We start from the raw sequence: 23,815 nt of genomic DNA on the forward strand, positions 1-23,815 counted from the left end.
TACTCATTTAGCACCTTGCCCATTTCCTCTGGCTCCATGCATAGATTCCTATCTCTGTCCTTGAGTGGGCCAACCCTTTCCCTGGTTACCCTTGTGCTCTTTATATATGTATAAAAAGCCTTAGGATGTTCCTTAATCATGTTTGCTAATGACTTTTCATGACCCCCTTTTAGCCCTCCTAACTCCTTGCTTAAGTTCCTTCCTACTGTCTTTATATTCCTCAAGTACTTCATCTGTTCCTAGCCTTCCAGCCCTTACAAATGCTCCCTTTTTCTTTTTGAAAAGGCTCACAATATCCAGTGTTATCCAAGCTTCCCAAAACTTGCCTTTCTTCCTCACAGGAAGATGCTGGTCCTGGATTCTAATCAGCTGACATTTGAAAGACTCCCTCATGTCAGATGATCTGTGATTTCCCTGCATATATGCTCCTCCAATCAGATCAGTTACTTAATTAGACAAACTAGTTCATGACAAATACTTTTATTCCATATACAGTGAAATGATGAGAAAATTGGCAATTACTACAACCAAAGCATTCACTAGAATTTATATTCTTTTCATTTCCACCATGTATAGAACTAAGATTTTAGAACCCCAATCAACTCAGGGTGAGCTTGTCAAACAGGTACTCTCCCATGCCATTGTCAGGGGCTCCCAGTCTCTTCAGGTTGGTGATGTGATCTCCAAGCTTCTTGATCATCTTCACTTGCTCATCCAAGTAGTGAGTCTCCAGGAAGTCACAAAGCTGAAAGAAAAAAAAAGTACAAATAAGATCTGTTTCACTTTCCATGGTTATTGGATTGTGGGGAAATGGATACAAATGCTGCAGAGATTGATGGATTGTCATATTAAGTTTCCTCCAAGGGTAATTTAGTATTGGAAAGCAGAAACTTCAGTTACATTTAATCCTTGGAGCTCCAGTTTGAATCTGCTTTATGTACTGCCTCATCTAAAGTGAAATATTGAAGCTGATCACACATGAGATTTTGTTTTTATATAAACAAAGCTACTGGGTACGGAGATAGTTCAGACTTAGCTTCCATCGGAGCCTTCAACTGAAAAAAAAACAAGTGTTAACCAGCGGTTCACTGGTACCACTGTCTCAGCATCATTCCATTTAGAATCAGAATGGTTACAGCACAGCAAGTGGCCATTTGGCTGGTCATGTCCATGCTGGCTCTGCAGAGCAACTCTATTCCCATTCCCCTGTAGCCCTGCAAATTCACTTTTCAAATATCCAATTCTCTTGAATGAGAATTTGCCTTCACCACAGTGAATTCCAGATCCCAACCACTTGCTGCATAAACAAGTTTTTCTTCATGTCGCTGTTGCTTTTTTTGCCAATCACCTTTATTAAAAAAAGTGGTGCTCATAATCCAGGGCAACATTATATTTCAGCATTAAAAGAGCCGAAGTCAGCATGTCTATTGGATGGAATGTAGTCTGCCCTCAGGTGGTTGTAAAAGTATTGCAGTACTAAAGTGTTGGTCATCTGTGTCCTGGTGAACAATTATTCTTAACCCACATGATTATGTAAAGTGGTTGCCATGTTTACCACATTACAATAATGACTCCAGCCAATTCAGTACATCAGGAGAGTGAGACAGCTTCTGATGTCTCATTTCAAGAAACTTACATGAGGGTCAGTGTTGCCAGTGGAGAGTTTGTGCAGATCCAGCAGACTCTGGTTCACATCCTTCTCCATCTGCAGAGCTCTCTGCATTGCCTCCAGACCATTGCTCCACTCATCCTGCTCTGGCTTCTGGAAGAAAAAATAAATTAGTTAATTTCACCCACTGTAACTAACAAGGATTAGTTAGTCCTGAGTATCAGGTTAGGAGGATCACGTTAATTCTTGATGTCTTAATCCAGAGGGACACCTTCCCTAGACTTTGTCCGAAAAAAAGATACCTCAGTAATGCGAACATACAAATTAGGAGCAGAGTAGGCCATTCAGCCCCTCTAGCCTGCTTCACCTTCATCAGTTTGCGTTTCAAATTCCATACTCCCACATACTCCTGAATTCTCTTGCCCAAAAATCTACCTTCACTTTAATATTCAATGATCCTGCCTCCACCAAATTCTGGGTCAGAGTGTCCCAAAGTTGCACAACCCTCAAAAAGATTCTCATCTGTCCTAATAGGGTGCCCCCTAACTCTGGACTCACCCACAAGAAACATTCTCCACCTTTATCAAGGCCATTCAGGATCTCAAACTTCAATCAACTCTCCCCTCACTCTAAACTCTAGTGAAAACAAGCCCAGTCTATCTAACCTTTCCTTATAAGACAATCTGCTCATTCCAGGTATAATCTAGTAAATCTCCTCTGAACTGCCAATACATTTACATCTCTATTAAATATGGAGACCAAAACTACACAGTATGAGATATGGTTTCACCAATGCCCTGTATAACATTTTTATTTTCAATTCCTCTTGGAATACATCCTTTTATTCCATTAGCCTTCTTTGTGACTTGCTGTACTTGCATACCAATGGATTCCTGCACTAGAGTCAGAGAGATACAGCACTGAAACAGGCCCTTCGACTGTACCTCAAAATTGAGGTTGTTCTCCATTTAAGTAATATCCTGCATTTTTAATTCTTCCTGCCAAAGTGAATAACTTGACATTTTATTCCATCTGCCAGATTTTTGCCCACTTGCTCAACCTATCTAGATCAGTCTACAAGCTCCTGGTGTCTTCACAACATACTTTCCTATCTTTTGTCATAGGCAAATTTAGCTACCAAGCCATTGCTCCCCTCAGTCATTGATATCAATTGTAAAAAGTTGAGGCCCCCCACAGATTCCAGCAGGACTCTAATCACACTCTGCTAATCAGAAAAAGGACCCATTTATGTATACGGTTTTCTGCCAGCTAGCCTTCTATCCATGCAAATGTGTTATCCCCTACACCATGAGCTTCTACTTTGCACAATAACCTGTTATGTGGCACCTTGTCAAATGCCTTGTTACAACCAGGAGAAAAATGTCTAGGGTTCCCCTTCAGCCTTCACCTAGTCTTACTGTAAGAGTTTTATTCTTAAACACTTTAGCTCCCCTTGGTGAATCCTTGTTTACCACTGTCCAATTATAAAAAAAAAAATATTCAAGTGAAGTCTATCTAGCACCAAATGCAGTAACATTTCTTTGCTTTTATATTGTGCCTTAGGATGAAGCCCACCACCACAATTAACTACCTGCAAGCCAGCTTCTAATGACTTTAGTTTTCAGCTACCACAACCCTACAGTCACTCACTATCCTTACATAGGATGAGGGCTCAAAAGTACATACACCATCATGATCACCCATAACATTGTTCTGAGCTCTTTCTAGACTAGAATACCATTTCGCTAGGTTTATTTTTTTTTTCAACTGCCTCCTGCTCCAGTTTTACTGGACAGAAAAAAAAAGTCTCAAAATCCACACATCAGTTTTACCCAGAAATCTCAACCTTCTGATAATCCATTTCTACAAACATTCACAAATCCTCCTTTGGCCACAACATCAATGACAGATGATCTATCAGATCAGGCTTAACTGGCATATTTTCACTAAGCCAATTCTTCAGTCAATTGAATCCAACCTTGATGTCCTCCAAGATGATTCGGCCTCCACGTTTATTCTGGAATGTCATCAGTTTCTCAGCATGCTCCCGTTCTTCATGTGACTGCTCCTTGAAGAACTCAGCAAAGTGACGCAGAGCAACATCATCCCGGTCAAAGTAATAGGACTGCAGGTAAAAAAAAAATGGTCAGACCCAAATCTCATCCATGGTCAAGTCAAAATTGGTAGCAACATCATGGTAGATAAGTCACCCATTCACTACCTTATCACCTTGCTTTCAATTAAAGGGGTCTACAGTTTCAGGAATAAAACTTTTGTTGCAAGTCAAATTCAATGCTTCGTTCATCTTTTCTGAATTTGGTGAAAGACCCTCCCTGTGAAGTAGCTAAAGACAAGCAATGGTATTAGGGAGCAATATTGCTTCTTTGAAGCAATCATTATTTCAGCTCTCAACCTGCATTTAGGTCAATCAGTAGGACTAGCTTTCATTTTCAGAAGAAAGTCTAAAAATCAGAAGGAAGAGAAAAAAAAACAGCTCACACACAATAGCTATCATCAAGTGTAAGGGTCCAGCCTCCGTGAGGAGGACTTGAGCACAACAGGACACTCAATTAGCAAAAAAAGGAGAAAACTGGGCAAAAGGAGTCAGTGTTTCACTAACGGGTCACACTTTAAAATTTAATTGTTTCAATACAAGTTGCAAATATTGACTAGGTTTTTGCATCTTGAAGATAAATTCTAAATTAAACTTCATGAAATTCTGGAGTTGGTTTCAGAATAGGAATATCTAGAAGGAAGCTGTTAATGACACCAGCCTTAAGATCACAATCAAAAATATTTATTGGATTAAGGCTGGGGAGGACAATAAATATACATTCTAAAACCAGTTCATTGAGAGAAATTCTACTTGATCAGAATACAATGATGTCACAGCCTTCACTTTGAAATCAGACCCCAAAAATAAAAACTCACCATAGATATGTAAACATAGGAGGAATAGAGCTCCAGGTTAATCTGCTTGTTAACAGCATCCTCACAGTCTTTATGGTAGTTCTGACACACTTGGGAAGCCATCTTAACTTACACTATTAACAGAAACTAAGTCCAAAACACAACAACCAGACATTATCCTAACACAAACTCTTGTTTTTATATCACTGGGTCAGCCTGCATTCAACCAGGGAATGACATCAGTAATAATGATTGACAATCCCTGATAGCCAGTCAGGAATCTCCCATGAATCCAGGCACCAATTAACCAATTAACAAAGGGGAGGGGGCATGTTGGGATGTGAGACCCAGAACCAATCAGAGCTTTGGAATACAGAGGTTTAGATGATTATTGCTGTTGGGTTCTTTGACTGTCCTCAAATTGAATCTGGAAACATCTCAACTCTTCTGGTTAATCAATTAGGATGATTAACTCATTAATCAGCAGCACTTAAGCCCTGAAACCATAAGTTCCCCCTTTTAAAGGGGCACAAACAATGAGTTCAAGATGATAATAAAACTAACATAAAAACTTTTCAAATTATAATATTTCTCCCTGTATCCACCAAGCACTCCAGTCCTTCCGGTACCCACTGGTTGCGACAATCTCAAGGGTATCGATGGACGCTGTTTGCTCCCTCTCCAGAGACACCAGGGTATATATATAGCTGCAGAAGAGAGTCAGACAGCAAGCGAAAACACCCCTATCTGTCTGGACCTGTGGGTGGCCAGGCCCAGGAGCAGACCCATGAGGAGGTTCTCCAAGCACCCTCTCCCCTCCACACCAGCTATTCCAAGATTAGGAGTATGGGACTGAAATGCAACCAAAATTAGAGGAGCGGCCTCCTCAAATAATGGAAGAAGGGCTGCAAACTCTGAGACTGCACACACACAGGAAACACGGCTCCTGCAGGCAGCCTGGGAGTCTGTGATTCAACTCTCCACGTCGGATCCCCAATGGAATAGCGGAGGACTCCGGCATAGACAGCTTTTCACTATAGGGCAAGATGGAATGCCAGGGTGTATCTGGAGGGGAGATGATTGTGATGGAGTAGAGAGTGTGTAGGCCCAGCACTCCGCGCAGGGTGGAATTGCATGGAGGGATTTCTGAGACGGTTGGTAGTGTCACTGTTCTCAGAATTACAGCTTCAAAAAAATATCGCAAAGTGTTTTTCTCTGTTGTGAATGGAAATTCCATCCTGTATATGGTGCTGGGCGCAACTGGATTCTTGTTAACACATCTCTTGGAGAGTTGATGGGCATCTTAGTGGATCCAGAATGAGTCCATGATACCAAGATTCACAATGTTGACCACAATAGATTGAAAGAGACTGACCTGCACCAGAGAGTCCACAGTGAATCTGGAAACCAATTGGTAAGTTGGGGAAATGGAAAGTGGATCAATGGGGAGCTTCAGACAGAACTCTGTTGCTCAGTCACTGTAAAGTTTGATGTGGAGTTTCACCCATTAAATTTAACAGCTGTAAAAGTCCATTGTTTAGTAGCTTCAGGAAGCTCTTGATAAGCACAACCTGAGGGCTCTCCATGAAGGTCTCTGATCTGTCTCTGGCCCCATAACCAATGGTATGAAACCCATCCTCTTAGCAGACGGCAATCAGGTCCTAACAAACAGGAATGAGATTCTCTCTTGTCAGGCAGATCATTTTAACAATCTCCTGAACCAAGAAAACACAGTGTGTGATGATGCCATTGCAACACTTCCACAGCATCACATTCTGGATGAGCTTGCCCTCGATCCATCTGGAGCTGAACTCACCAAGGCCATAAAGCAACTGTCTGTGGGTAAGTCTCCGGGGACCGATGGTATTCCACAGAAGCAGCCAAGTACGGAGGAGCTCACTTGGTTAGGAAACTCACTAGCCTCTTCTGCTTAACCTGGAACCAGGTCATTGTTTCCCAAGATTACAAAGTTTCTTCCATAACTCACCTAAACATACGGAAGGGAAGCAGGTCCATCAGTGACAATCATTGTGGTATTTCACTTCTCTCCATAGCGGGAAAACTTCTTGCAAGGGTTATTCTCAACAGGATTGCCACTCATCTTACGGACTCAGTGTACCCATTGTTACGACCAGGTGAGAAAGAGGTCTAGGGTTCCCTTTCAGTCTTCACCTGGTCTTACCGTAACAGGGGTTAATTTTAAACACACTGTGTCTTTAGCTCCCCCTTGGTGAATCCTTGTTCACCGCTTTCCAATTACAAGGCAAAGAAACTGGCATAAACGGGTTTTCTTAGGTTTAAAGAAGAAAGGTTGAAACTTATTAAACTTAAACTCTAATTCAGTTGACGCCTACATGACATGCCCATGCTAGCATGCATACGCGATACACACATGCAAACAGAGACAGAAAAGAGCAGAAGAAAAAATAAAGTGAAAAGTTTGAGGCAATATCTGAAGTGTTTTTGTTACAGTTCTTCGAGCTCACTGTAGAGTCCTTGATTGTAGGTAGTTCTTGCTTTTCGTTGGGGCCCAGTATTCTTCTTAAACCTTGTTTGCTGTCGGAGACTTTTCTCTCTTGGGGTTCATTTGTCTTCAGTGGATTCAGAGGCTTGAGAGAAAGAGATGGGAGCAGACAGGAGAGAGATCTTCTCAGTCCAGGAGCAAACAGATACTCTGAGTCCAAACTGTTTGTACAATTCAGAAAAACCCAGGTTGCCAAGCAGGTTAGTCATGTGACTAACTGGTATAACCAGTCCTGGATTGTATCACCTTAACAGTCTCTGGAATGCTCCTTTTAAATACAATACTTGGTGATCAAGGTCCATTTTGGGTTGAATGTGTCAGGAAATGGTCCTTTGTCCTTCCAAGCACCATCTGTTAAATTGCAAATATCTTTTCCAGCCATGGCTGATCTGTTTAATAAGTCCTTTCTTCACTCCAGTAACAGTTTAAAATCAATGTTTATGACAAAATTAATGTGCCTCATTCTTGGCAGGTGGGGGCCTAGCATGACACCATTTATTTATTTAGAGATACAGCACTGAAACAGGCCTTTCGGCCCACCGAGTCTGTGCCGACCAACAACCACCCATTTATACTAACCCCATATTCCCTATCACCTACCTACACTAGGGGCAATTTACAATGGCCAATTTACCTATCACCTGCAAGTCTTTGGCTGTGGGAGGAAACCGGAGCACCCGGCAAAAACCCACGCGGTCACAGGGAGAACTTGCAAACTCCGCACAGGCAGTACCCAGAATTGAACCCGGGTCCCTGGAGCTGTGCGGCTGCGGTGCTAACCACTGCGCTGCCCTAATCACAGTATGGCTTTCATGCTTTTTTAAAATTCATTCAGGGATGTGGGCATCACTGGCTATGCCAGCATTTATTGCCCATCCCTAATTGCCCTTGAAAAGGTGGTGGTGAGCTGCCTTCTTGAACCGCTGCAGTCCATTTGGGGTAGATATACCCACAGTGCTGTTAGGAAGGGAGTTCCAGGATTTTGACCCAGCGACAGTGAAGGAACGGCGATATAGTTCCAAGTCAGGATGGTGTGACTTGGAGGGGAACTTGCAAGTGGTGGTGTTCCCATGTATTTGCTGCCCTTGTCCTTCTAGTTGGTAGAGGTCACAGGTTTAGAAGGTGATGTCTAAGGAGCCTTGGTGCATTGCTGCAGTGCATCTTGTAGATGGTACACACTGCTGCTACTGTGCATCGGTGGTGGAGGGAGTGAATGTTTGTAGATGGTGTGCCAATCAAGCAGGCTGCTTTGTCCTGGATGGTGTTGAGCTTCTTGAGTGTTGTTGGAGCTGCACTCATCCAGGCAAGTGGAGAGTATTCCATCACACTCCTGACTTGTGCCTTGTAGATGGTGGACAAGTTTTGGGGAGTCAGGAGGTGAGTTACTCACCTCAGGATTCCTAGCCTCTGACCTGCTCTTGTAGACACAGTATTTATATAGCTACTCCAGTTTCTGGTCAATGGTAGCCCCTAGGATGTTGATTTTGGGGGATTCAACAGGAGATGGTTAGATTCTTTCTCGTTGGAGATGACCATTGTCTGGCACAAATGTTACTTGCCACTTATCAGCCTAAGCCTGGATATTGTCCAGGTCTTGCTGCATTTCTACACAGACTGCTTCAGTATCTGAGGAGTCACGAATAGTGCTGAACATTGTTCAATCATCAGCCAACATACCCACTTCTGACCTTATGATTAAAGGAAGGTCATTGATGAAGCAGCTGAAGATGGTTGTGCCTAGGACAATACCCTGAGGAACTCCTGCAGTGACCTTCAAGAACCACAACCATCTTCCTTTGTGCTAGGTATGACTCCAGCCAGCGGAGGGTTTTCCCCCCAATTCCCATTGCTGGATGAGGAAGAATTGACATGATCTTTGTGGTGTACCAAATTCAAGAAAAGTTCTGCCAATAGAACACCATTACAGTTTGCAGTGATAAGATTGCTGTGCCAAATATGGGTAGGTTCTGAATCAAGTTTAGGGAGCTGGACTGGGAGGGACACCTATAGGTTTAAGGCATGAAAAAAAAATGTGATCATTGTATTACAAAGTTACACAGCTATGATTTGGGCAGTGGGATCTCCAGAAGATCCACAATCACAGCAAATAAAATTATACAGAGAAACTAGTTCTTGAACATACTTTTATTTCATATTCAGTGAAAATGACAAAACCACAACCAAATCATTCACTAGAATTGGGTCACATTTTATTTCCACCATGTGGAGAATGAATGTTTCAAGAACTCCAGTCAACTCAGCGTGTGCTTGTCAAACAGGTACTCTCCCATGCCATTGTTAGGAGCTCCCAGTCTCTTCAGGTTGGTGATGTGATCTCCAAGCTTCTTGATCATCTTCACTTGCTCATCCAAGTAGTGAGTCTCCAGGAAGTCACACAACTGAAAGAAAAAAAAAATATCAAGTACACATTAGATTACAGTTTCACCTTCCATGGTGGGACAACTGATACAAATGCTGCAGAGATTGCTGGATTGTCTGATTAGGCTTCAGAGGGTAATTTAGAATTACAAAGCAGAAACCTCTTCAGTTACATTTAATCCTTGGAGCTCCAATTTGAATTGGCTTTATGTACTGCCTCATCTCAATGAAATGGAGAATTGGAGCACTTGAAATTTTAACAAACCTACTGTGTACGGAGATGGTTCAGAGCCTTCAACTCTCCAAAAAAATCCCAATACAAAAACTGGTAAGTAACTATGGCTCACTGGTATCACTGTCATCCCATTTCAGAATGGTGCACATAATTCAGGTCAACACATCATTGCAGCATTGAGCACTACAATCAGGTGATGTCTTTTGGATGATATGTCTGCCTTCAGGTGAATGTAAAAGTGTTGTGGTACTACTCGAGTGAGTCATTTCTCAGTGTCCAATTCAATATTTTTTCTTTAACCCAAACACTGGTCATGATGCAAGAGCAGTGGCCATATTTATCACATTACAATAATGACTCCAGCCAATTCAGTACTTTGAGATCACCAAATCAAGAAAGCTTCCCAAATGAGATACCAGAAACTTACATGAGGGTCAGTGTTGCCAGTGGAGAGTTTGTGCAGATCAAGCAGACTCTGGTTCACATCCTTCTCCATCTGCAGAGCTCTCTGCATTGCCTCCAGACCATTGCTCCACTCATCCTGCTCTGGCTTCTGAAGAGGAAAAAACAGGTGTCAAAGAGTTAGTAGGTGAAATTAATAAGGATTGAGCAAGTCAGTGTTAGTAGGATCATTGTTTGATGTCTTTGTCCAAAGGGAGACCCTCCCTAAACTTTCAATTTCCCTCCCCCACCCCCACCCCCAAAAAAAAACACTTGGTAATTGAGTGTTTAGACTTGATTGACAGTAACATCTGCTTTAAAGTCAGAAACTGAACTGGAGTAACCATATAAATAAATACTGTGGCAACAAGAGCCAGAGGCAAGAGATCCTGTGGTGAGTAACTCACCTCCTGACTCCCCAAAGCCTGTCCACTATCTACAAGGCATAAGTCAGGAGTGTGATGGAATACTCGCCACTTGCCTGGATGGGTGCAGCTCCAACAACACTCAAGAAGCTCGACACCATCCAGGTCAAAGCAGCCTGCTGGATTGTAGCTGGGACAAACATTCACTCCCTCCACCACAAGACAATGGCAGCAGTGTGTACCATCTACAAGATGCACTGCAGCAACTCACCAAGGCTCCTTTGACAGCACCTTCCAAACTAGTGACCTCTACCACCTAGAGGGACAAGGGCAGCAGATGCATGGGGCCACCACCACCAATTTCCCCTCCAAGTCACACACCATCTTGACTTGGAACTATATCACCATTCCTTCAAAGTCACTGGGTCAAATTTCTTGAATTCCCTTCCCAACAGCACTGTGGTGAACCTACCCAACATGGACTACAGCAGTTGAGGAAGGAATCTGACCACCACCTTCTCATGGGCCACTAGCAATGAACTATAAATGCTGGCCTGGCCAGCAATGCCCACATCCCCACAAACAAATCAATAAAGTGGACTATCCTTAAAGAACATTCAAAATGGAGGTCTATCTAGCACCAATTGCAATAATACTTCATTGTCTTTACATTCTTTGCTGTAGGCTAAAAGGTCACCACTCAATTTTTTTTTCCACATCTACAAGCTGGCTTCCAATGACATCTGTCTTCAGCCACCTCCCCTCCCACACCCAAACCATTCAATCCTATCCTTACATTAAGTGAGCTCTTGAAAAAGTACCTCTACCATCTTAATCATCCATTGCTTCCTGTCCACCCACCAAATTATTGGTGGTCTGAGCTCTTTATAGACCCTATTACAAATTATAATTTTACTAGTGGTTTAATTTTCTCAACTGTCGCCTGCTCCAATTTTACTGGAGAGAGAAAGTAGCCTTGACATCCTTGCACATCGGTTTTAGACAAATCTCAGACCTTCTGAAAATCCATTTCTACAACATTCATGAATTCTCTTCTGGACACAATATCTACTAGATCAGGCTTAACTAGTATATTTTCACCAAGCCAATTCTTCAAAATGTAGTGAATCTAACCTTGACGTCCTCCAAGATGATTCGGCCTCCACGTTTATTCTGGAATTTCATCAGTTTCTCAGCGTGCTCCCGTTCCTCATGTGACTGTTCCTTGAAGAACTCAGCAAAGTGACGCAGGGCAACATCATCCCGGTCAAAATAGAAGGACTGTGGATAGAGATGAAATGAAAAAGGGAGGGGCAGGTCAGACTCAAATCTTATCCATGATTTGGAAAGAAAAAAGTAGCAACATGGTAGATAAATCACCCATCACTACCTCAGACAACTTTTCAATAAAGGGGCTTACAAAGTGCTTATACCATAAAACTCATTGCTTCAAAATGTTTCCTGCACATGTTGAAAGTTTCTCCATGACTAACTCAGCAGAATGAGGTTGCATCATTCCAAAATCAATTATGCTTTTTGGATTAAAGTTTCACTTCTGTTAATTAATTGATTGAATGCTGAAGGACATCATTTTGTACTCATCACCAATCACAGGCAGCAGTTTAAGACTTTGAATCATTTTCACACAAGAATCCAATCTCAGGTGGAGAGAAATCCTGTTGTGCTGAAGTCTCATTTAGAAAGGGGGAGAAAAACTGGCCAAAACTAGTCAGCCAATGTGTCACTACCTAGTCACCAATTAAATTTGTTTCCATTCAATTTGGAAAAGTTGACCAAGTTTATATATTATCAAGATGAAGTCTCCAACAGAGGACTTATGGAACCCTAAAGCTCTTCTGAAGTATTTAAACTCAAATTGGGACAGTTAATACAAACCAGGGACCAAGAGTTTCTGTCTCAAGAGCATTCACTGGAGAAAGTCTGGAGAGGACTACAAAGATACATTATAAATCCAATTCATTGACCTAGAGAAATTCCAACTATTCAAATTGCATCAAAATCCCAGTCTGAAACATGAAATAGGACAGCCAGAGGACAATACACACCATAGAAAGATAAACATAGGAGGAATAGAGTTCCAGGTTAATCTGCTTATTAACAGCATCCTCACTGTCCTTGTGGTAATTCTGACACACTTGGGAGGCCATCTTAACCGTTACTGCTAGCAGGCTGAGTTCAAACAACAGCAATCTAACCACTTCCCTTACAAGCTCTTGTATTTATACTACTTGGTCAACCAGCCTTCAAACAGGGAATGACATCTAAATGATGATTGACAATCCCTGATAGCCAATCAGGAATCTTCCATGAATCTAAGCACCAATTAAGGAGAGGGGGTGGGGTGTGATACCCAGAACCAATCAGGGATGTGGAATACTGGCAGATTTGGATGACTGTTCTATGATTGGAACAAAGGAGCAGGAAGAGGCCATTCAGCCCCTCAAGGCTGTTCCACCATTTAATTAGACAATGGCAGGCCTGGGTCTCAGTACTATTTGCCTGTCTTGGTTCTATAGCCCTTCACAACCTTACCTCACAAAAACCTAATAGTCTCAGTTTTGAAATGTTTAATTGATCCACTTTGGTGGGGGTGGTGGAGAGGAGTTCCATTTCCCTTTTCATGAAGAAATGCTTCCTAACATCATCCTTGAACTGCCTCGCTCTAATCTGAAGATTATACCCCCTGTTCGAGAGGAAATAGTTTCTCTATATCTACCTTATTAAATCCATTAATCACCTCAATTATAATCATCCCTTAATCTTCTGTACTCGAGGGAATACAAAACTAGTCTGCGCAAACGGTCTTTATAATTTAACCGATTTGCCTCTGGTATCATTCTGGTGAATCTGTGCTGCACTCCCTCCAAGGCCAATATATCAGAACTGAACACAGTACTCCAGATGTAGTCTAACCAGAGCTTTATATCATGGTAGCATAACCTTCACTTTATATTACAGCTCCCTTGAGATGAAGACTATTCTAATGGTCTTTTTAGTTCATTTTTGTACCTATCCACTTGTTTTTTTAGTAATTCCTGTACATGGACCCCTTAATCTCTCTGCTCCTCCACAGTTCCCCTCTCCTTCCCATTTAGAACAAAGAACAAAGATAAAGAACAAAGATAATTACAGCACAGGAACAGGCCCTTCGGCCCTCCAAGCCTGCGCCGATCCAGATCCTCTCTCTAAACATGTCGCCTATTTTCTAAGCTTCTGTATCTCTTTTCTTCCTGCCCATTCATGTATCTGTCTAGATACATCTTAAAAGACTCCATCGTGCCCGCATCTACCACCTCCGCTGGCAATGCGTTCCAGGTGCCCACCACCCTCTGCGTAAAGAACTTTCCACGCATATCCCCCCTAAACTTTTCCCCTTTCACTTTGAACTCGTGTCCTCTAGTAATTGAAACCCCCACTCTGGGAAAAAGCTTCTTGCTATCCACCCTGTCTATACCTCTCATGATTTTGTACACCTCAATCAGGTCCCCCCTCAACCTCCGTCTTTCTAATGAAAATAATCCTAATCTACTCAACCTCTCTTCATAGCTAGCGCCCTCCATACCAGGCAACATCCTGGTGAACCTCCTCTGCACCCTTTCCAAAGCATCCACATCCTTTTGATAATGTGGCGACCAGAACTGTACGCAGTATTCCAAATGTGGCCGAACCAAAGTCCTATACAACTGTAACATGACCTGCCAACTCTTGTACTCAATGCCCCGTCCGATGAAGGAAAGCATGCCGTATGCCTTCTTGACCACTCTATTTACCTGCGTTGCCACCTTCAGGGAACAGTGGACCTGAACACCCAAATCTCTCTGGACATCAATTTTCCCCAGGACTTTTCCATTTACTGTATAGTTCACTCTTGAATTGGATCTTCCAAAATGCATCACCTCGCATTTGCCCTGATTGAACTCCATCTGCCATTTCTCTGCCCAACTCTCCAATCTATCTATATTCTGCTGTATTCTCTGACAGTCCCCTTCACTATCTGCTACTCCACCAATCTTAGTGTCGTCTGCAAATTTGCTAATCAGTCCACCTATACTTTCCTCCAAATCATTAATGTATATCACAAACAACAGTGGTCCCAGCACGGATCCCTGTGGAACTCCACTGGTCACACGTCTCCATTTTGAGAAACTCCCTTCTACTGCTACTCTCTGTCTCCTGTTGCCCAGCCAGTTCTTTATCCATCTAGCTAGTACACCTTGGACCCCAAGCGCCTTCACTTTCTCCATCAGCCTGCCATGGGGAACCTTATCAAACGCCTTACTGAAGTCCATGTATATGACATCGACAGCCCTTCCGTCATCAATCAACTTTGTCACTTCCTCAAAGAATTCTATTAAGTTGGTTAGACATGACCTTCCCTGCACAAAACCATGTTGCCTATCACTGATGAGCCCATTTTCTTCCAAATGGGAATAGATCCTATCCCTCAGTATCTTCTCCAGCAGCTTCCCTACCACTGACGTCAGGCTCACCGGTCTATAATTACCTGGATTATCCCTGCTACCCTTCTTAAACAAGGGGACAACATTAGCAATTCTCCAGTCCTCCGGGACCTCACCCGTGTTTAAGGATGCTGCAAAGATATCTGTTAAGGCCCCAGCTATTTCCTCTCTCGCTTCCCTCAGTAACCTGGGATAGATCCCATCCGGACCTGGGGACTTGTCCACCTTAATGCCCTTTAGAATACCCAACACTTCCTCCCTCCTTATGCTGACTTGACCTAGAGTAATCAAACATCTGTTCCTAACCTCAACATCCGTCATGTCCCTCTCCTCGGTGAATACCGATGCAAAGTACTCGTTTAGAATCTCACCCATTTTCTCTGAGTCCAAGCATAACATTCCTCCTTTGTCCTTTAGTGGGCCAATCCTTTCTCTAGTTACCCTCTTTCTCCTTATATATGAATAAAAGGCTTTGGGATTTTCCTTAACCCTGTTTGCTAAAGATATTTCATGACCCCTTTTAGCCCTCTTAATTCCTCGTTTCAGATTGGTCCTACATTCCCGATATTCTTTCAAAGCTTCGTCTTTCATCAGCCGCCTAGACCTTATGTATGCTTCCTTTTTCCTCTTAGCTAGTCTCACAATTTCACCTGTCATCCATGGTTCCCTAATCTTGCCATTTCTATCCCTCATTTTCACAGGAACATGTCTCTCCTGCACGCTAATCAACCTCTCTTTAAAAGCCTCCCACATATCACATGTGGATTTACCTTCAAACAGCTGCTCCCAATCTACATTTCCCAGCTCCTGCCGAATTTTGGTATAGTTGGCCTTCCCCCAATTTAGCACTCTTCCTTTAGGACCACTCTCGTCTTTGTCCATGAGTATTTTAAAGCTTACGGAATTGTGATCACTATTCCCAAAGTAGTCCCCTACTGAAACTTCAACAACCTGGCCGGGCTCATTCCCCAACACCAGGTCCAGTATGGCCCCTTCCCGAGTTGGACTATTTACATACTGCTCTAGAAAACCCTCCTGGATGCTCCTTACAAATTCTGCTCCATCTGGACCTCTAACATTAAGCGAATCCCAGTCAATGTTGGGAAAATTAAAATCTCCTATCACCACCACCCTGTTGCTCCTACATCTTTCCATAATCTGTTTACATATTTGTACCTCTATCTCACGCTCGCTGTTGGGAGGCCTGTAGTACAGCCCCAACATTGTTACCGCACCCTTCCTATTTCTGAGTTCTGTCCATATTGCCTCACTGCTCGAGTCCTCCATAGTGCCCTCCTTCAGCACAGCTGTGATATCCTCTTTGACCAGTAATGCAACTCCTCCACCCCTTTTACCTCCCTCTCTATCCCGCCTGAAGCATCGATATCCTGGGATATTTAGTTGCCAATCATGCCCTTCCCTCAACCAAGTCTCAGTAATAGCAATAACATCATACTCCCAGGTACTAATCCAAGCCCTAAGTTCATCTGCCTTACCAACTACACTTCTTGCATTAAAGCAAATGCACCTCAGACCACCAGTCCCTTTATATTCATCATCTGCTCCCTGCCTGCTCTTCCCCTTAGTCACACTGACTTCATTATCTAGTTTCTTACAGGCTTTTGTTACTACCTCCTCATTGTCAACTGACCTCAATTGGTTCCCATACCCCTGCCACATTAGTTTAAACCCTCCCCAACAGCGTTAGCAAAAGCACCTCCAAGGACATTGGTTCCAGTCCGGCCCAGGTGTAGACCGTCCAATTTGTAATAGTCCCACCTCCCCCAGAACCAGTCCCAATGTCCCAAAAATCTGAACCCCTCCTTCCTGCACCATCTCTCAAGCCACGCATTCATCCTGACTATTCTTTCATTTTTACTCTGACTATCACGTGGCACTGGTAGTAATCCTGAGATTACTACCTCTGAGGTCCTACTTTTTAACTTGGCTCCTAACTCCCTAAACTCTGCTTGTAGGACCTCATCCCGTTTTTTACCTATATCATTAGTGCCTATGTGCACAATGACAACTGGCTGTTCACCCTCCCCCTTTAGAATGTTCTGCAGCCGATCTGAGACATCCCTGACCCGTGCACCTGGGAGGCAACATACCATTCGGGAGCCTCGTTTTCGACCACAGAACCGCCTGTCTACTCCCCTTACAATCGAATCCCCTACGACTATAGCCCTTCCACTCTTTTTCCCGCCCTTCTGAGCAGCAGAGCCAGCCACAGTGCCATGGACCTGGCTATTGCTGCCTTCCCCTGGTGAGCCATCTCCCTCAACAGTATCCAAAACGGTATACTTGTTTTGGAGGGAGATGACCGCAGGGGACTCCTGCGCTGCCTTCCTGCTCTTTCTCTGCCTTTTGGTCACCCATTCCCTTTCTCCCTCAGCAATCCTAATCTGCGATGTGACCAATTCACGAAACGTGCTATCCACGACCTCCTCAGCATCGCGCATGCTCCAAAGTGAGTCCATCCGCAGCTCGAGAGCCGTCATGCGGTCTAACAAGAGCTGCAGCTGGACACACTTCCTGCACGTGAAGGAGACAGGGTCATCAGCCATGTCCCTGAGCTCCCACATTGAGCAAGAGGAGCATGATACGGGTCTGAGATCTCCTGCCATTTTTAATCTTAAGTTTAAACTTAGTTAAATGAAAAAGGAACAAAAAGTTTTTACCAATCACAATAAAACCAGAGAAATCGAAAAAGCCTTACCTTATAAACACCCCACCGAGTCCTTTTTTTTTTGGTTAGAGGAGGAGGGCGGGTGGGAGACACTACAAGTGTGGTGTCTCGGGTTCAGAAACCGCCCAAATATATAGTGTTTTACTTACCCAGCAGCCCCCTGGCCTCCGCCGAAAAACAAAAGGAAATTAAATTTACTTTCAAACTGACTTTCCCAGCTGCTCACTCGCTGCTCCCGAAAAAGCTGCTGCACTGAAAGGCTATAAATGGATGACCTCATGTTGAACTCCATATATCACAGTTTTGCCTATCAATGTCCCTTTACGACTTTCTGCTCCAATTTACACTTAGTGTCATCAGCAAATGTGAATCTATGGCACTCTATTCGTCATCTATGTCATTTAGAAATATGATGAAAAGCTGAGACCCCAGTAAAGATCTCTGGGAGAGATTACCAAATACACCCTGTGAATTGGAGCTACTACCCTTATTATTCATCTACCACTGAACCATTTCCCTACCAATATTTAAAGTTTCTTCCAATTCCAGGTATCTGTTTTGTCCCAATATCTTGTGTGGAAACTGGTCAATCTTGTAAATGATGTTGATCTCTGACATTCAAGTTGGACAGGAGAGGGGGAAACTTGTTCAGATCAGGAGGCAGCTCAATGGCCCCTTAAGCCTGTACTACTGTTCAATAAGATCATGGCTGATCTATATTGGTCCCAGCTCACTTTTCTTGCCTATTTCAAGAATAGGCAACTCCCCTACAGTTTGAAAATCTGTCTCAGCTTTTCAGAGATATACAATGACATCCTCCATTGCTCTCAGAGAATGTCAAAGATTCACAACCCTTAGAAGAGATACCTCACCCATCTTCAAGGGGGCCACCCTTATGCTGCCTAGTTCTAGATTCCCCATGAGGAAAACATCCTCAATCTCAGTAAGAACATCTATTGGGAACCAACCTTTCTTCACAGGGAAACCCCTTCAGCCCAGCTTCTCTGAACTGCCTCCAATGCATGCATCTCTCCTTAAAAAGGAATAAACTGCATTCTAGGTGTACTCTTGGCCACAGCTTGTACACATGTAACAAGACTTGCCTAATTTTATAGGCCATTCCCCTTGGAATAAAGGCAAAACATTCCATTTGCCATCCTAGCTGTGTTCCATACATGAGGACACAGTCCTCTGTAGTACAGCAGTTTGTTGTCTTGCCATTTAAGTATTTGGCTTCTCTATTCTTCCTACCAAAATGGAGAACCTCAGGTTTCCAATTTCCCTCTGCCAATTTTCCCCCCGCCCACTCATCAATATTTCTGCATTCTCAACTTACCTTCTCACCTATTTTCACATCATCTGGAAGTGTGGCTACTAGAACTCACTCCATCCAAATCATTGGTACAGATGGAGATAATTAAGGCCCCAGCACTGATCCCTGTAGCAACCACTATTTACAGTTTGCAAATCTGAAAATGACCCTTTTATTCCATTAACCAATCCTGGCTAATATTACCCTCACCACCATGCAGTGGTATCTTGTGCAGTAACTTTTATGGCACCTTATCAAATGCCTTTGAAATCTAAATACAAATTCCCATTTATTCACCTTGGCTGTCACATCTTCAAAGAACTCTAACAAATTTTATTAAATAATTTCCTTTTCATAAAAAAAAAGGATGAAGCTCAGCTTGATGTAGAAAATCTAATGTCCTGTCACTACTTCCCAAGTAGGATTCTTAAAAAGAATGCCAAAAAGTTTCAATGTAAAATGATGTTATATAGCTAGTTACATTGGCAGTTTGAATAATCAAATCAGTGACTGAATTATACACAGAATCAGTTCAATGATTAATACTTTTATTTCAAAGTACAGGAATAGGGAGAAAACAAAGTTAATCACAGACAAAGCATTCACTAGAATTGGTTCACACTTGATTTTCACCATGTATCGAATCCCAGTCAACTCAGCGTGTGTTTGTCAAACAGGTACTCTCCCATGCCATTGTCAGGGGCTCCCAGTCTCTTCAGGTTGGTGATGTGATCTCCAAGCTTCTTGATCATCTTCACTTGCTCATCCAAGTAGTGAGTCTCCAGGAAGTCACACAACTAGAACATGAAAAAGAGAAAAAAAAAAGCCAGCTGAAATAGACATTTTCATGATATTCTCCAGAAGTTATTCTTAATCCTTTGAGATTGAAAAAAAAATAGATGGGAAAAGTACTGCACTTGGGGTGCATACATTTAGCTAAACAAAAACTATAAAAAGTGGCAAGTCATCAATTCTATGAATTGAGGGCAAAAAAAAAAAAAGAGCAAAACTAGGTCATTATAGTTTGCTTAAAAAGGCAAGTATCCTCATGGGATAAGATTATTTGCACTGGGATTTAGTGGTGCAAGTACTGTACATGGGAGTGAGACTTGCTCTACAGAACAAGCACAGACAGCAGGCCAAGTGGTCAGCACAGAAGGAAATCATTCTGATTCTGTCAATATATTTACCCTCTGTGGCAAGTCAATTCCATTACACTGGGAGTAAACTCAAAATTAACACCAGACAAACCAAGTGCCTTCTGAACAGTTTAGTGATCCAGATCTGCTGTATGGATGGCCTTTTATTTTTCAAGAAACAAAAAATATGGAATTCTACCACAGTTAAGTGCAGATTCTAATCATCACCCTAAACCTGAAAACTCATTCCAATATTAACTTACATGAGGGTCAGTGTTGCCAGTGGAGAGTTTATGCAGATCCAGCAGACTCTGGTTCACATCCTTCTCCATCTGCAGAGCTCTCTGCATTGCCTCCAGACCATTGCTCCACTCATCCTGCTCTGGCTTCTGGAACAAAATAGTAGTCCTGTTAGTGGGAGTGCAAAGTCCAAGGGATGTTATGCTCAAGGTCAACAGGGTTAAAAGCAACAGAAGTTATTCTGTCCACCTCAATATTATGAGGAAGTATGAAGGGTGGAGACTATTAGATCAGTTCATTGGCTAAAAATGGCAGGGCAGAGTCAAGAAACTCCATTCCCAGTTACACTTTAAGGGAAAAAACCAACTTCAAATTACTTCATCCATGGAAGTTTACATCTGTGATTCATATTCTCCAAAATAGTTTCCAAGCCAAACCCATAAAATTGGAGCCAATAGTTAATTTATGGTGCACAAACTCATTCCTTCTGAGCATGCACATTTAGGGATCCTCCTATATTCATTAGCTCAGGTGGCCAGTCATAACCCCCATCGTCATATCACTAACACTAGCAATTTTACTCATTAAATCACACTGGATTGGGAACTTATGGGTGATCATGAGGAAACATCTTTTTAGCAACCAAAAATGACATTACAGAAGACTCCTTAGTTACAATCCAACCTTGATGTCCTCAAAGATGATTCGGCCTCCACGTTTATTCTGGAATTTCATCAGTTTCTCAGCGTGCTCCCATTCCTCATGTGACTGCTCCTTGAAGAACTCAGCAAAGTGATGCAGGGCAACATCATCCCGGTCAAAGTAATAGGACTGCAGGTAGAGACAAAGAAAAAGTGCAGAAAGCCAGGTCAGATACAAATCTCCTCCATGGTCACATCAAAAATGGTGGTTGTATCGTAGTAGATGATTTACCCATTCATAACTTCAATACCTTGCTTTTGAAAGCATTTACAGTTTAAGGGAGAAAGTATGATTCTTACACAAAGCACAATTGGCTTCATTAATCTTTTCTGAAAAGGTTGAAAGTCCCTCCTCATGAAGTAGGAACAAGGCAAGTGGCTAAAATTAGACAAGAGGGATCCATAATATTTTTTGGTTGAAAGTATTAATGGTCCAAGTGCAGGTTGAAAGCTGAAATTTCAGTGGGACATTCTTCCCTTCCCCCTCCACCCCTTCACCAATTCAGGTCCAATATCAGGGATTTAAAAAAAAAAGTAAAGCCTTTCATATTCAGCATTTTAACACTTTGGCACGATCAAGTACCAAGATCCAGGTTCCATACAGAGAGGATTCAAAGAATTTCACTCAATTAGCAAACATTGGGCAGCACAGTGGTTAGCACCGCAGCCTTACAGCTCCAGCTGGAACCCTTACAGGGTTCAATTCTGGGTACTGCCTGTGTGGAGTTTGCAAGTTCTCCCCGTGTCTGCGTGGGTTTCCTCCGGGTGCTCCGGTTTCCTCCCACATGCCAAAGACTTGCCAGTTGATAGGTAAATTGGCCATTAGCAATTGCCCCTAGTATAGGTAGGTGGTAGGGAGACATAGGGACAGGTGGGGATGAGATAGGAATATGGAATTAGTGTAGGATTACTATAAATGGGTGGTTGATGGTCAGCACAGACTCAGTGGACCGAAGGGCCTGTTTCAGTGCTGTATCTCTTAAAAAAAAAAGTGGGCAAAACCAGTCCATATTTCACTCACTAGTCACCCAATTAATGTTAATTGTTTTCAGCCAAGTTACAAATTTGACCAAGTTAATACTTCAAGAAGAATCCTCAATTACAAGTTTTATGGAACCATGGAGCTGGTTTCAGGTATAAAACATCCCAGATTAAGACAACTACAGATCCGGGAGCAGTCTGTTAATAAGACCTTCTACAGAAGTACTATTAAACATAATCCACTGGATTAAGTCTAGGGAGGGCTATTGAGATACATTCTAAAGCCAATTCATTAACCAACAGCATACAAGGACATCACAGCCTGAATTTTGAATTAGGTCCCCCAAAAAAATACAAAACTCACCATGGACAGGTAAACATAGGAGGAATAGAGCTCCAGGTTGATCTGCTGGTTAACAGCATCCTCACAGTCCTTGTGGTAGTTCTGACGCACTTGGGAAACCATCTTCACTTCGACTACTAAAAGAAGTTAAATTCAAACACAACAACAGCAATCTAACCACTTCCCTCACAAGCTCTTGTATTTATGCAACTGGATCAGCCTGCATTCAAACAGGGAATGACATCACCAATGATGATTGACAATCCCTGATAGCCAGTCAGGAATCTTCCATGCCTCGAAGCACCAATTAAGGAGCAGTGGGTGGGGTGAGATACCCAGAGCCAATCAGGGATGTGGAATGCAGGTTGGTTTCCAAGATTATTCTGTGATTGGAACAAAGGAACAGGAGGAGGCCAATTCAAGTCTGTTCCACCATTCAATTAGATCATGGCTGCTCTGTGTCTTAATGCCATTTACCTGCCTTGGTTCAATATGATTTCATGATCTTAACTCACAAAAACCTAACAACATCAATTTTGAAATGTTGACTTGATCCATTTTGGGGAAGAGAGTTCCAGATTTCAATATTCCTTGTTGTGAAGAAATGCTTCCTAATATCATCCATGAATTGCCTAATCTGAATCTGTTCCAGAGGAAATAGTTTCTATCTACATTATTAAACCCATTAATTATCTTCAACACCTCAATTATAATCATCCCTTAATCTTCAATACTCCAGGGAATACAGACTGTGCAAAGTGACCTTATAATTTAAGTCATTTAGCCCTGGTATCATTCTGGTGAATCAGTGCTGTGCCCCCAAGGCCAATAGAACTGAATGAACACAGTACTTCAGATGTGGTTAACCCCAAGCTTTATACAACTGTAACATAACCTCCACCACTTTGATTTTCAGCCCTCTAGAGAGACAAACATTGATTTTGTTTCTTCAGTTTTTTTTGTATCTGTCCACTAGTTCTTATTAATTTCTGTACTTGGAACCTTGTCTTCACATTAAACTCCATCATTCATAACTTTTTTGCTTAATTTCACTTAATCTATCAATGTCCCTTTGCAAATTTCTGCTCCAATTTACACTACTAACTGCGCTACCCAACATAGTGGCATCAACAAATTTGCATATACTGCACTCTATTCCTTTATTGATATCAGATAAAAATATAACAAAATGCTGAGGCCCCAGTATAGATCCCAGGAAAGGATGACGAGCCATAGTTTGGAGTACATATCCATTATTCCTACTCTGTCTCCTATTTCAGAACCAAATCTCCACCCATATTTGAAAATTTCCTCCAATTGCACAGTCTTCCATTTTTCCTTATCTCTTGTGTTGAACCTTGTCCATGATGTATTTGGTGTTGGCTTTCCTCAAACTGAATCTGTTCAGAATCAGCAATTCATAGTGTAATTGTATGAGTTTGTTAATGGAAATCCCATTTTGCATA

At 42.4% G+C, this 23,815-nt stretch overlaps 2 protein-coding genes across 2 annotated transcripts; both read right to left on the reverse strand.

Annotated features, from left to right (window-relative positions):
* Nucleotides 1-598: 598 nt before the first annotated feature.
* LOC137353675 (ferritin heavy chain, oocyte isoform-like) lies at nucleotides 599-4,642 on the reverse strand. Its single transcript, XM_068020035.1, has 4 exons — nucleotides 4,541-4,642; nucleotides 3,588-3,734; nucleotides 1,637-1,762; nucleotides 599-745 (listed from the first exon to the last, which is right to left on the reverse strand). The coding sequence occupies exons 1-4, from the start codon at nucleotides 4,640-4,642 to the stop codon at nucleotides 599-601; spliced, it is 522 nt and encodes a 173-aa protein (XP_067876136.1).
* Nucleotides 4,643-9,295: 4,653 nt separating this feature from the next.
* LOC137353551 (ferritin heavy chain, oocyte isoform-like) lies at nucleotides 9,296-22,472 on the reverse strand. The gene is made up of 4 exons (XM_068019918.1): nucleotides 22,371-22,472; nucleotides 11,598-11,744; nucleotides 10,085-10,210; nucleotides 9,296-9,442 (listed from the first exon to the last, which is right to left on the reverse strand). The coding sequence occupies exons 1-4, from the start codon at nucleotides 22,470-22,472 to the stop codon at nucleotides 9,296-9,298; spliced, it is 522 nt and encodes a 173-aa protein (XP_067876019.1).
* Nucleotides 22,473-23,815: the final 1,343 nt, after the last annotated feature.

This window comes from Heterodontus francisci, chromosome 41, assembly GCF_036365525.1.
Source record: "Heterodontus francisci isolate sHetFra1 chromosome 41, sHetFra1.hap1, whole genome shotgun sequence".
Lineage (NCBI taxonomy): Eukaryota > Metazoa > Chordata > Chondrichthyes > Heterodontiformes > Heterodontidae > Heterodontus > Heterodontus francisci.